At 57.4% G+C, this 13684-nt stretch overlaps 1 protein-coding gene across 2 annotated transcripts in view; it reads right to left on the reverse strand.

The window, feature by feature from the left end:
* Positions 1-13684, reverse strand: part of SLC38A8 (solute carrier family 38 member 8) — a 55899-nt gene that overhangs the window by 10248 nt on the left and 31967 nt on the right. For both annotated transcript variants that reach the window (XM_027977675.3, XM_060397882.1), the window contains 7 exons: positions 12499-12640; positions 11611-11712; positions 8440-8497; positions 3499-3613; positions 2182-2329; positions 1580-1788; positions 282-333 (listed from right to left, as the gene is read on the reverse strand). In XM_027977675.3, coding sequence (XP_027833476.2) covers positions 282-333; positions 1580-1788; positions 2182-2329; positions 3499-3613; positions 8440-8497; positions 11611-11712; positions 12499-12640 — 826 coding nt within the window. The remainder of the gene's footprint in view (positions 1-281; positions 334-1579; positions 1789-2181; positions 2330-3498; positions 3614-8439; positions 8498-11610; positions 11713-12498; positions 12641-13684) is intronic.

Raw genomic sequence — 13684 nt, forward strand, 5'->3', positions numbered from 1 at the left:
CTTGATTACAGCGCTCCAGCTGCCAGGAAGACCCCAAATCCATAGACAGCTCCAACCTCAGGCCACAGCCCTCAGCGTGGAAGGCAGTGACGCATGGACTCAGTGGAGTGCTGGCTTGGACCCTCCCAGCTCAGCTGCCTGTCGCTGTGCAGACAAGGGCCCCTCCCGGCCTGGCCGGCAGTTCCCTCCTCGGCAGGACCCCGCGGGCCCGACCACATCTCATGGTCCTGGAGCCGAGCCCCACACACGCCCTGTCGCTGCCCTCGCATGCAGACACTCACTTAACTCGGGGTCCGATGCGCTCCACGCTGACCGCACAAATGAGGCACAGACCTGTGGGGGAGAGTTGGGGTCACTGCAGCTCTTTGTCATTGAACCCAAAGCAACCCCGAGCTCTACAGGGCTCAGCCAACACGCAGCAGCCCCTAGGGACCCGAGAGGCCAGCAGAGCCTTTGCCCACAGTAGCTCCATGGACTCCCCCTGCCCCTGGTGAGAGGGCAGAGCGCACGGCCCATGGCACCGCCGTGGGGTCCTTGCTCAACACCCTCTAGCACTGGGGTCTCTCCAGCAACAGTGACAGCCACACTCGCCTCTGGTGAGACGGTGCGAGTCAGGGCCAGGTCGGGGACCGACACCTGGGACGCATCTGACAGCCGCCAGCTGCCTGTGTTGTCCGGTTTTTTTTTTTTTTTTCCTCTTTTTTTAATGGTGCTGCTGGGACTTGAAGTCAGACAGCTCAGCCTAAACAGCCTGTGATCTCTCCCTACTCCCAAGCCTGTCCCAGCCGGTCCTTTCCAGCACGGAAATGGCTGGAGTTAAAAGGCCCCACCCAGGACATAGACGCCCAGCCCATCGTGTGTGTTTAAGATACTGCATGGCTGAGCCCACCTGACCCAGACCAGGGCTGAGGGTGGGGTGGGGGTGGGGGTTGGCAGAGAGAATCGGATCCCACTGCCGTCTGAAACTGCCTTCCAGCGCCAGGCACCACCCGGGTCTGGGGTTTCGGCCCCTGTATGCTCCTCCCCTGGGAGTCCCAGCCTTGGCTACCCTGCGTCTCCCAGGCCAGGATAATGGTCAGGCCAATTCTACAGGAGTTTCACATCCTCCTCACACTGGGAAGGTTTCCTAGGAACCCACAGTCATGGAAACTGTATTCACCTCCCAGGTTTGGGGGAGAAGGAGGAAGGTGTTTGAGCGGCACCTTTGAAGCACACGAGTTTCATGCAGTTGAAAACATTTAGATAAGATAAAATCCTGCAGTGAGTGGCAGCCTTGAGAGGGTGGCTGAGGTTGACTCAGATCTGCTACATGCTACCTATTCCGCATGAGAGGCCTCAGGGCCTTAGTCTTCCTGTCTGTGGGATGGGTTGATGACAGCACCCCACCTCGTACGTCCATAAAGGGCTGTTGAGGTGTTTACCGAGGAAAGGTGTGCAGAGCCCTGGCCCTGGGCCTGGCTCAGTAAACAGGGCTGGGAGCCATCCCACCTAGACGAGCTCCCGTGCACCCTGACCTCCACGTGGCTTCCCACGGCAGGGAGCTGGGAAGGACCCGCGGCCGGCGGAGCCAGGGCCTCACCTGGGAAGATGAAGATGAAGAAGGAGCTGATGCTGCCAATGATGCCGATGATCTCGCTGAGGTCGGGCAGGAACAGGGCCATGGTGAGTGTCGCGGTGACCCAGAGCACGGTCAGCAGCATCCGGACCCACAGCCCAGAGGGCTCGGCCAGGGCCCACAGCCCACATGCCCCACCACAGCCCCGCCTCCAGAAGTCCTGCATCACCGACCTGGAGGCCACAAAGCACGGGCTCACACGGGCTCCCATGTGAGCACCCCCGGCCCATGCTGGATGCCCCAGAGTCCCCCAGCTGCCCCGCACACCCAGCTGGGCTCCCATTCCACAGCAGGGCCTCAGTCCCCAGGGACCCCCGCACGTGAGCAGCTGACGGGCGGTGCCTCGCCGGGCGGTCAGGTTCTGGCCAGGGCACCAGGCTGCAGTCCTGACACCAGCTGGGCCACGCTGGGCAAACCACCCGACTCCCCTGCCCCATCTCCTCCTCCAGGAAAGGGAGGTGATGCCCACCCCCACGACACACAGGCGGGTGTGGTGCCCAGCACGTGCCAATGCTTGATGGACAGCGTGCCCCAGCCTGAACCCTGTCCCCCTGAGCTGGCCTCACCTTCCCAGGAAGAGCACGATGGGGTAGGCGGTCATGATGGACACAGCAAAGAGGACCCGGGCAACGATGACGACCCCGTCGCTGCCTGGGTAGGACATCAGGATGTCAGCAGACACGTCTGTCCCGAAGGTCAGGAAGCCGTACACACCTGAGAGGGCCACAGGGGAACCCAGGAAAGCTGGTGAGAAAAATGCCGGTCCCCTATCTCAACCCCAACACGCTGACAGCACCCACCTCCACCGCTGCTGAGGTTTCCCCCAGGAGCTGACAGTAGGTTCTAGAACCTCCCCAGGTTTTTCTGTCCTCAGCCTACAAGATCCTTGGTTCTTCTAACTTCAAGACCTGCTGGGCAAGACTGTCCCTTGCCTTCCTCCCAAGCAGCTCAGCGTCCACATACAAGGTTCCAGGATGGACTGGAAGCACTTTGACTAACACTTTCTGTGCCCTGTTCCCCCACTCTCTCAGTACCCAGAGAAAGAAGCTGGCCACGCACCCATTTTCCTGATGGAAAAATCAAGGCCCAGTGTCAACACCTGTCTGGAATAACACGGCTTATTACAGTAGCAGTCAGGTCCCTCCCCCACAATCTAGCACTGCCTCCTAGTCACCTGCCCTGTCCTGAGACCCTACCTCTGAGCTTTGGTTTTCTGCCCATCCCACGATCCTGCTGGCCCTGCAGCATCTGGAAGAGAACCTCAGTCACGGGGTCCGACCCAGGGGCTACAGAGCCCTGCTAGACAGAGGTCACCCAGCAAATGTCCAGGCCCCCAACACGTGTGTGGCTGCCTTGGGGCTTCCTGAATCAGAGGCTCTGGCAGGCCAATGAAAGAAAGCAAGCTGCCGGGCTGGAGGAAAGCAGCCAGGAGTCAGCCTGAGCCCAGGCCCTGGGCTGGATGAGCTGTGGGATCTCAGGTGTGGCAGCCCTTCTGTGAGCCACACCCTGCCACCTCTGAAGACCCTCCTGCGCCAGTGTGTGGATGCTCAAACCCACTGTATCTGAAAGGGTGTCCTGTAAACCACACCGGATGTAACACTCTGACAGCATCACTCCTGCCGTCCTTCCAGATGGGGAGGAGGGGGTGTGGGGAGACAGTCAGCCAGGGTTTCTATCTCAGCTTAGACATCAAGTCAGGAGACCCTGGTTGAGCTGAGGCAATCCTCTGGGTAGAGTGTCCTCCTCTATGAATCGTGGACTCTCCTGGGGGCGTTAGAGATCAAAGATGCTCCAACCACTTAGCACTGTGCCCAGGATGTGTATTATCCCAGTTTCTCCTACTGCTGCACCCCCAGGTCCTGGGCACCCCAGGCGGGCCTTACCTGTCAGTGAGTAGACGAGGCAGCAGGCCAGCAAGGACAGCACGGAGACCAGGGCCCAGTGCCCGAGGCTCTGGTGGCGCATGCTGCAGTAGATGGACACAGCAGCTTCGTGACACTGTGAGAGAGGGGCGGGTCAGTGGGACTCCGGCCAGCCTGCACCAGAACCACCTGGCACCCTCGAAAGAGTCTCATTGTCCCAGAATGTGAGCAATGACCCAGAAGCCCACCAACTAGCAGAAGGGAGAAAGAAGTAAGTTGTCAGGTATTCACGTGTGGAATATTACCTGGCTCCTAAAGGGGGTAAACACAACTGCAGGCCCCGTCACAGAGGCCCCGCGGCTGTGATGTGGAGCGAAAGCAGCCAGAGAAGGATGTTTCCACGTATGTGAAGTTAAAGCTACAAGTCAAACAAGCCAGGATGGGGTCTTCAGTCATGGTACTGTTGATGCTGGGGGTTGTGCTGTGCACGGTGTGATGTGGACCAGACCCCCGGCCTTGACCCACGAGATGACAGGGGCACCCTCTTCAGATGTGACAATCAAAAGTGTCTGCAGACATTGCCAGGTGTCCCCTGGGGCAGGGGGGCAAAGTCAACCCAGTTGACAGCCCTCATTTATGGTGAGAGAGGGCAGAGTAGTGGTATGGGTGGGTGGATGGCGCTCCCGAGGGAACATTCCGGGGGGCTGATGATATTCTAGGTCCCCACTGGGGTGATGGTTTTGTGGGAGCACACATACTTATGATTTATACACTGCCTATGTAGTATATCACATTTTAAAAAATCTAAAATACATATACCACTGCCAAGAGCCCACCTACGATGTGATGTTCTTGGGGCAGGTCCTGGGCAGCCAGGGAGACCCTGCTGAGCAGCCAGGGAGGAGCTGCTGTTTCTGGATGCGCCCTGTGGGTTCGAGGAACTTCCCAGGCTCCCAGGACAGGGTTCCCACCGTCATATTCACTTACTCCCTTCTGATCAAAACCAGCACGATGACTGTCTATGCCTGCCACTTGCCACGCTCAAGACTCCCTTCACCCACCGAGCTCAGCCCACAGCTGTCCCTCTCCACTGCCTCAGGGCCTTTGCCCGTGCTGTGTGCTCTGCCAGGGGCGGCCCCCGGTCTGGCCAGCTCCTACTCATCCTTCAGGAAAGCGCTCCCCTGCTGGCCCCACGTGAGCACAGCTGGGCTTGTTGGCTTGCGTCTGTTGGGTGTGCGGTAGCAGACACACTCGCCTCGCGCATCCCCAGTGCGGTGTCTGGCCCCCGGTTGAGGGCCCTCCTGGGATTACTCAATCATCCGTCCCTCTGCTCCACCTGCAGCCGTGAGGCCTTCCAGCGGCCAGCCCAGCTCCTCACACTCAGGCCCTCACTGGTTCCCTTGGTGTGAGTCTGGGGTAGCCCCTCAACCAGCCCCACAGCCCCTACCCTCATGGAGCACACACTGGGAGGGGCTGGGGCACCTCGGCCGCAGGGCTCCTAATTCCAGCTGCAGAGGTGGCGTGCAGCCCAGGGCAAGCCCACCGCACCTTCTACGACAGGCGAGCCTCAGGGACCCCCCTGACCTCATGGAAGCCCACTGCAGGCCAGCTCAGCCAGGTGGTGGGCACTTAAATTCCCCCAAAATACAAAAGGACCCTTGACCAGCAGGTATCAACGCCCCGCCTCCTGCACTCAGGAACCCAGGCGTAGAGAAAAGATGGTTGGTGGTGGCCGGATGGAGCCCTGCCCTCCTCCCTGTGGGTCCTGAGACTCCTGGGTTAGGTACTTCTTGGTCTTATTTGAGAGAATAAAGCTTGTGAGGGCAGGGCTGCCCTGCTGGGACAGCATCTAGAACAGCGTCTGACTGAGAGCAGGCTGACTAGTCATGAAGTGGTGGGGTGAGGGGCAGAGGAGCATGTGGTGGGTAACAGGTGGAAACAGCCCAGACGTCCCCCAGCTGAGGGATGGAAAAGCAAGCTGTGGACTCAGCAGACAGCAGAGCATCACTCAACCGTGAAAAGGGATGCAGTCCTGACACACGGAAATCACCTCGAAATCACCGTGCAGAGTGGAAGAAGCCAGCCGCAGAGGACTAGCTACTGTGTGATTCCACTTACAGGCAGCGTCCAGAAGAGGCACATCCAGAGACAGTGGGAAAGGTTCTGGTTGCCAGGGACTGGGCGGTGGACGAGCTGGGGATGGGGAGGGATGGCTAACAGGTACAGGGTTCTTTGGTGGGGGAGGGGGAGGAAACGTTCTAAAATTGACTGTGGTGATGGCTGCACAACTCTGTGAACACACCAAAGACCTAGGGGTGAGCTGCACCCCATGCAAGTCATATCTCAAAGCTGCTGAGCTTTGAGAAACAGAGAGAAGAAGCCATCCAGAGGGCCAACAGGCACACTACACAAGGCTCAACGATGGTAACTATCAGAGAAGCGCGAATCACAGCCACAAGGAGGCCCACCACCTCACACCAGTCAGAAGCGCCATCCTCAAAGTCTACAAATTCCAAATGCTGGAGAGGGTGTGGAGACAAGGGAGCCCCCTACACTCTGGTGGGAATGCAAGTTGGCACAACCACTGTGGAGACCAGTAGGGGGGGTTCCTTAAAAAGACTTGGAATAGAGCGACCATGTGATCCAGCAATCCCATTCCTGGGCACATATCTGGAGGAACGGGACTTGAGAAGATACACACCCCAGTGTTCACTGCAGCACTGTTCACAACAGCCAAGACACGGAAGCCGCCTAAGTGTCCATCGACAGAGGAGTGGAGAGAGGTGCAGTGTGTGGACGTGCAGTGGAATAGCACTCAGCCATAAGAAGGAATGAAACACTGCCATTGGCAACAACATGCATGGACCTAGAGATGATCATACTAAGAAAGACAAACATGATACCACTTATATGTGGAACCCTTAAAAAAGAAACAGAGATACAAATGAACTCATTTCCAAAACAGAGACAGACTCACAGGCATAGAAAACAAACTTACAGTTACCAAAGGGGAAAGGCGGGGAGGGGGATAAATTAGGACTTTGGGACTAACGTATACACACTGCTGTACATAAAACAGAGGTCTATATATGAAACAAGGTCTACTCATAGCACAGGCAACTCTACTATTTTGTAACAACCTATAAAGGAAGAGAATCTGAAAAAGAACACATATACACATATATTCAGTTACCAGAATCACGGTGCGGTACACCTGAAACTAACATGATATCGTAAATCAATCACGCTTCAATTAAAACAAAACAAAGGAGAAGTATTACATGGGGCCAGGGGGGCTGGGAGCAAAGCCCCACCCTAACCCCTGCTCCCTACAAGTCCCTCTTTCTGAGTCTGCACAGGCGGGAGGGGGCTCCCCATTGCTAAGTGTGTGGGGAAGGGTGTGGTTGAACTGAGGCAGAACTCTCATGGATGACAGGGACTCCCCACTTCCCTGCACAGCCCTGCCCTACCCCTCACCCTCCTCCCTTCCACCTTCCCCTACATCTAGTCCCCCCATCCCCAGATCTCCAACTCCACAAGCTGGATCCTAGCAGTGCCTTCCCTGGCCTCAGCAACGAGTCCTCAGCCCCACCCCCACCCCACCATCCACATCTTTTCCTAACTCCCCATCTCTGCATCCCGTGTCCCTGGAAACTGCAGCCCAGGCCTCCGTTGCTAGGAGAATCAGATGAGGGAGCTGAGGCAAAGGTGAGGGGGGCACCCCCTCCAAGCATCTGGAAAGCGGCCCCCCCTCCCCTCCACTGGCGCAAGCCCGCTACACCATATGGTGCTCGGGCAGCCAAGAGAGGGCTGGTTAAACTCCATCCAGACAGTTGACAGCAAAATCATCGCTTTACATCTTTCAAAATATTGGGTGTGTAGGACGAAACGTGAGAAATCCTGTAAGCGGCTTGCTAAGTCCCAGGAGCAATACAGCAACTCATTTATATAAAAAAAAGAAATGGAAATGTTTCAGGATTTTTTCGCCCCAGGAAACGGTTGGGGGGAAGATGAAGAACAGAAAGAGGAGCTGATGGATGGGTAAGTGAGGACACTGGGGCTAGGAAGCTGAGACACCGTCAGTCCTGAGCGCCTCTGCCTTGTGAACATGCTTCTACATGGGGCGGTTTTGTTGTCAGTGTGGCGGGTAGGTGGTTGTCTTTAGGAGAGAGGCAAATCTTTCCAAAATAAGCAATGGAAAAAGGGGGTCAGCTGCCACCTGCGGGGAGACTAGGGAACCCCAAGAGAGACCAGAAGGCAGGGAGGAGAGCCCGACCCCCACTACAGCCATCTCCAGCTCCTCACCAAGCACCCACCTCACCCAGACCTTAGCAGCTCTCCAGCCTGGGACCCCTCCCCTCTGTGGATCTCCAGTGGAAGCATCTCCCTGCACCTGCCGCCTCCCACACATTCCTCAAGACTCCTCTTAGGCCTCAGCGCCTAGCAGAGGGCATCTCTGAATCTGCCCCCTCCGGGAGCTGCAACAGAAGCCCCCCAACTAGATTCCACACACAGAAGCTCTCACTCCACAACATTCTATCAAATTCTATATATCCTGCCCAGCACCTGCCTGCCCTCCTAGCCTGCAAGCCTCCAGCCCCTGCAGCAGAATCCACCTGTAGGAAGGCAGCTCTGGGTCCCCAGGCAGGGCGACACTGCCACCAGGACTTTCAAAGGAGGGCACAGGTCCCAGACCCCCACACTCAACCTCAGACCTAACAAATGGGCTGCTGCTGGTGGTGGTCACTGGAGCCACTTCCAAAGTTCAAAAGAAATTCAGAGCTCGCTGAGCCCAGATGCCAACCCATAGGCACGGTCCCCTAGAGACAGACTGGTTCATCCCAAAACATGTTCACAAACCTCCCTCCCCGCCCCCAACAGGGAGGCAACTTGCCCCCAAAGGAACAGGTAGTCACCACAGCCTGCAAATGCTGCCCTCCTCAACACAGACGCCAAGGTTACCTGAAATCCGAAACAGATGGTGGGGAAGACACTAAATACAGAGGTCCAGGAGGAGGGACTGTAAAGAGATGAAAACGGGTGTTTGTTACAAAAAGTTAAACTCAAAACAACCTTCAACTTGAAGACCAGTTTTAAATAATAGAAGCATGCTGTAACGAAGTGTGACTCTAAGGTAGATTTTAGTAGCCACGTCCACTCCGGGGTTGAGGGGCGGCAGAGGCTGCATGTAAAGTGCTGCACTTTTGGGTACATCTGTGTTCTTGCCTGGAGAATCCCAGGGACAGTGGAGCCTGGTGGGCTGCCGTCTATGGGGTTGCACAGTCAGACACGACTGAAGTGACTTAGCAGCAGTGCCGACATTTGACAACTTGACAGTCTCCATGCAGGCAGAATGTGGGCAGGACATGGCTAGGAGGAACTCCCAGCTTCCTTGGAGGCTGCCTGTCCCCAGTGAGGTTAGGGGCTGGGGGTGGAGGGCAGGGCACAGGCAGCATCCAAACAGACCCCAGTAGGACAAGGATGGTTTGACCTCCGTCTAGGCGGCCTAAGAGAACTGACGGGTGCGTGGGGCAGGCTCTTGAGGTCAAAGCCTCTCAGTGGCCCCCGAATGGTGGCCGTCCAGCTTTCAAGCAGCGTCAGGTTCTGGCCTCCAGCAGATGTGGGGACACACAGTTGGCGGGGCACAAATAGCACCCACTATACAACCAGGGTTTCCTGGCTGTGCTAGAATAATGGCCCCCAAAGATGCCCCGTCCTAATCCTGGGAACCTGGGAGTCTGTGACCTTACATCCTACAAGGGACTCTGCAGGTGTGATGAAGGGCAGCACTCTGAGATGGGAGATGACCCCAGATTACATAGGATCCTTGCCATCAGGGAACCTTCCCCAGGTGTGGTCAGAGGGAGCTGCGACTGCAGAAGCAGAATCAGAGAGATGGAACCTTGCTGGCTGTGGAGGCTGTGGAGGGGCCATGAGCCAGGGACGTGGGCGCCCCAGGAGCTGGGGAAGGCCAGGAGACGGATTCCTGTCTAGACCTCCTGAAAGAACACACCGCCGCTGACCTCTCAGGTTCAGCCCAGTGAGACTCATTCTGGACTTCTGGCGTCAGAAGTAGAAGATAATAAGCTTGTGCAGCTCTGAGGCACTGTGTGTGGCAGTACAGCAGCCATAGGAGGCTCGCACAGTGGCATCTCCCTTCTGCGCAGTGTTTCTGGCCGACTCTTAAGCCTGGGGAGCCCTCCAGCCAAGCCCCGCCTTCTCAGACCTTCCTCAACAGCACTGTCAGCAGACGCCGGCTTCTCAGAGCCCACGCTTCCGCTGCTCCACCTGCCTGCCTGCATCCTCTGGGCCATGTGAACTGTCCCCTCCTGTTCCTGCGGGAGATGCCGTCCGAGCTCCAGCCCTGGAGGATGCACCTCCAGGGCACGAGACCCTCCCCGGGTGGACTCGAGGCCACAGATCAGCAGTGGGTCCAGGCCTCTCCTGCCGGCTTTCCTGCTTTGTTGGATTACCCCGTCAGTGTATGTGTGTGTGGGGGCCGCTGAGCCCCGCCTCCTGCCCATTCCTCTCCTCCCCTCCTCAGAAGACCTCTCTCTGACCCCAGTCCACCTGGGCCTCATCCCCACCTCCTGCCCTGACGAGACTCAGCCACATCAAGACTGGCCTCTGTGGCCAAATCCAGCACCATGGCTTAGTCCCACATGACCCAGGAGCAGTATTCGGTGGTGAACACCCTAAAATTCTTGAAATTTTGCTCACTGACCTCTGAGACCCAGCTTCTATCATCATCTGTCCTGGGTTTACAGTGACCATCCCCCCTCCAAAGTTATATCCAGTGGGAATCTCAGAATGAAATTTTATTTGGAAAAAGGGTCCTTGTAGATATAATTGGTTAAATTAAGACGAGGTTGTACTGGAGCAGCCTGGGAGTTGATCCAAACATTGGTGCCCTTAAGGGAAGAGAAAACACATACCCAGGGAGAACTGTATGAGGATAGCGCTGAAGCTGGAGAGAAGTGCCTGCAGGCCAAGGAGCGCCAAAGAGCGCTGGCAGCTCAGGACACCGAGGGGGCAGGAAGGACCCTCCCGGAGCCTCCTGAGGGAGCACAGCCCTACTGACACGCTCATATTCGGTTTCTAGCTTCCAGAACCAAGGGGAGGGATTTCTGCTGTTTTCAGCCTCTCAGTCTGTAGTAGAACAAGCAGCTCCAGGAGGCAAACAGTGCTCCTGACTCGCCATTCCTCTCCTGGGCCCCCAGGACTGGTGGAGGACCACCGGCTGTTACAGTTTTCACACAGCCCTTGCATGCCACCTCTGGGCTGACATTTCTACTTCCAGCCGGGGCCTCTCTGAACTCCAACCTGACAGCTCCCTGACATCTTTATTTAGTGTCTCGAAGCCTTTCCCACCTAACATGTCCCCACCAAAACCCTCCCCCAGCCACCTGCTCCTCCCCATCCCACATAGTCCAGGAAACAGCATGGCCCTCAGTCCCCCTGCTCAAAGCTCAGAGTCAACCCAGACTCTCCTCTCTCTCCTGCTCCACCTCTGATCTGTCCTCCAGGAGGGCTCACACGATTTGCGGGACCATGTGCAAAATGAACATGCCGGCCCTCGTTCAACAGCCGTGAAAAATCTCAGGATGGTGATAGCAGGGCGTTAAACCAAGGGTGGGCCCTTCTGAGTCTGGGACCTGGGTGACATCACAGGTCACAGGCCCCTGGAGCTGGCCTGCCACCAGATTTGATTTCAAGCCCCTACTGTGATCAAAACCCTGAAATGGCTTCCATGCAAAACAGAAGTCCTCCCTGCAGCTCCAAATCCCTACAGGACTCCTCACTCCTGGCCTCGCTCAGGCCTCTCGGGCCGCACTGGCCTCCGCATCCTGCTGGCCGGCCCTGTTGCTTCCATGCTGTGGGGCAGGGCTGCAACCACCCAGGAGCCCCGGCTGGCAGGCATGTGGTGCTTCCGTGTCCCTCACCCTGTCATCACTAGCGGCAGCTGAGTGGTTCTGAACAAGGAAAAGAGCTTTTGCTGAGCTCCACAGCATCAGACACCTGAAGAACTTCATGAGACGAGCCAGGGCTCTGTGCAAACCATGGGGGGTTGAGGGGCGGGGAAGTGGCCTTCGCCCCTCACAGAAGCCCCCGGAAGCCATCCCCCAGACTCACCTGGACGCCAGGCGGGGCTCACGGGCGAGGTCTTGGGGCCTGAGGTAGTACTGCGCCATGATGACCAGGGCCAGGTAGCAGGCGGCCAGGGTGCCTAGGATGCTAACACACGAGAGAGTGCAGCGTTAGGGGGTGACCATGGTGAGGTAGCGCCTGGGGAGCCATACAGAGCGGGGTCTCAGTGTCAGCTCGGCCCACACTGGTAAGAGGTCAGCAAGTTCTCCCTGTCTGGGCCCCAGTTATCTGTACGATAGGACACAGGAAGGGCATTCCAGGCAGGGACACCCCCACGCCACGCAGTGGGACCTGCGAGGCTGTGAGCGCTACGGGTGCCCCGTCTCTCCAGCAATAGCCACACAGCCCCTGGGATCTGGCATCTAAGCAGCCCCGACACAGCGTGCAGAAGGACCAGCTGGGGAGGGCTGGGGGCGCCTGGGGGCCTCTGGGGTCCTGCCCGCTGTTTCTCTGCTCCACTTCTCTACACAACAGGGAAAGGTGGGTGGCACACTTGTGTGAAGATTTTTGCCAGAGTTTATTTTTTCAAAAGTATATGCGGAGCCTCAGACTGTAAAATGAAAAGTGTGTGTGTGTGTGTGTGTGTGTCTCCATGCCTGTGTATGTGTGTGTGGGTGCAGAAAAAGCCTGGGACCATTAAGTAACAAAATGGAGCCCCTGTTATTACAGGCAATTTTCTTTTCTGTTTATCTGTATTTTCTATCATGCACACGAATGACTTTCATAATTTAACATTTCTTTCCTCTTCTCTCAATGGAAAGAACCATGCTGCCAGCTCCCGTATCCCAGGTGGACAGAAACCACCCCCAAACACCAGCCGAGGTGGGGACCCAGCCCCAGCCATCGCCCCCAGGAGGGGTCTGCAGCCTGTACCTTGTGTATTTCTGGAAGCCGATCTCCCGCGGCGTGGAGAGGGGCAGGATGACCAGCGCGCAGAGCAGAGTCAGGGTGAAGCGCTGGTCAGTGTACCAGGGCTGCGGGGCCGGTGGGGAGCCGGGCAGGATGAAGTCCCACACTGCAGGGAGGGAGGGAAGGAGAGGCAGTGAGCCCAGAGAGCCTGCCCCAGGGTGACCCCATTATTAGATGGCCCGAGTGGAGGGGGAGAATTAGGGCGGGGCTGAGCTAGCCACTTCTGCTCCACACCACACAGGCTGCGAGCCCTTGGGGATACCCGGCTGAGGGTTGGAGGGGCCTTGATGGCTGTGCTCCCCCAGGGTGCCTGGTGGGGACACCTGGGCTCAGCACACCCACCTCCTCACCAGCAGACCCCCCCGAGGACTAGTCCTCAGCAGCTGGGGCCCCTGAGCCAAAGGAGGGAGGTGCTGTCCTCTTAAAGGCCAGGCCTGGGACTGGCACTGGCCCCTCTGCCATCCTCTGCCAGTCAGGCATCACGGAACCCACTCGGACTGGCGGGGGACACAGACCCCATCAACCTCTCAGGGAAGAGTATCCAAGAAACTGGGACCGGTTTATTCTGTCACAGGAAGATGGAGAATTGGGAGCTGATAGAAGGGGCCGGACAGGTGGTGGAGGGGAGAACCCAGGAGAGACACAAGGCGGCTTGAGGCCGGGAGCACACAGGGTGGGGTGACTCCGCAGCACACAGGGTGAGGTGACCCCGCAGCACACAGGGTGGGGGTGCCCAGAGCTGGATCCTGGCCCACACGGGGTGCTGGTACTGCTGTAAAGGAACCCTTCTAGTTCTCTGCACTTGCTCAGTCAAGACAGTGATCAAAAGAAATGACCACTTAACCAGGATGGTTTGTTTCTACTGGAGAGACACCGGGACTATATCCACATTGAGCTCACGGTACAGAGCACCCCTCTTCACAGGAAGGCAGACTCCTGTGGCCAGAGAAACCAAGGGAATGAATGCACTCACCCAGAGGTGCGCAGAGATCTCCACGAGTAAGAGGCCCACATGGCCTGGGCTGGGGTGCAAGCCCTTCTTATCCATATGGATGGATTCCTGAAGCCAGGAGAGCCGCCTCTGCCAACTAGGCCACCCAGCTCCTTCCTGAGCCCTCACTTTCCAGGCCATTCCTCAGTGTCCATAGAA

Source organism: Ovis aries, chromosome 14, assembly GCF_016772045.2.
Source record: "Ovis aries strain OAR_USU_Benz2616 breed Rambouillet chromosome 14, ARS-UI_Ramb_v3.0, whole genome shotgun sequence".
NCBI classification, from domain to species: Eukaryota; Metazoa; Chordata; class Mammalia; order Artiodactyla; family Bovidae; genus Ovis; species Ovis aries.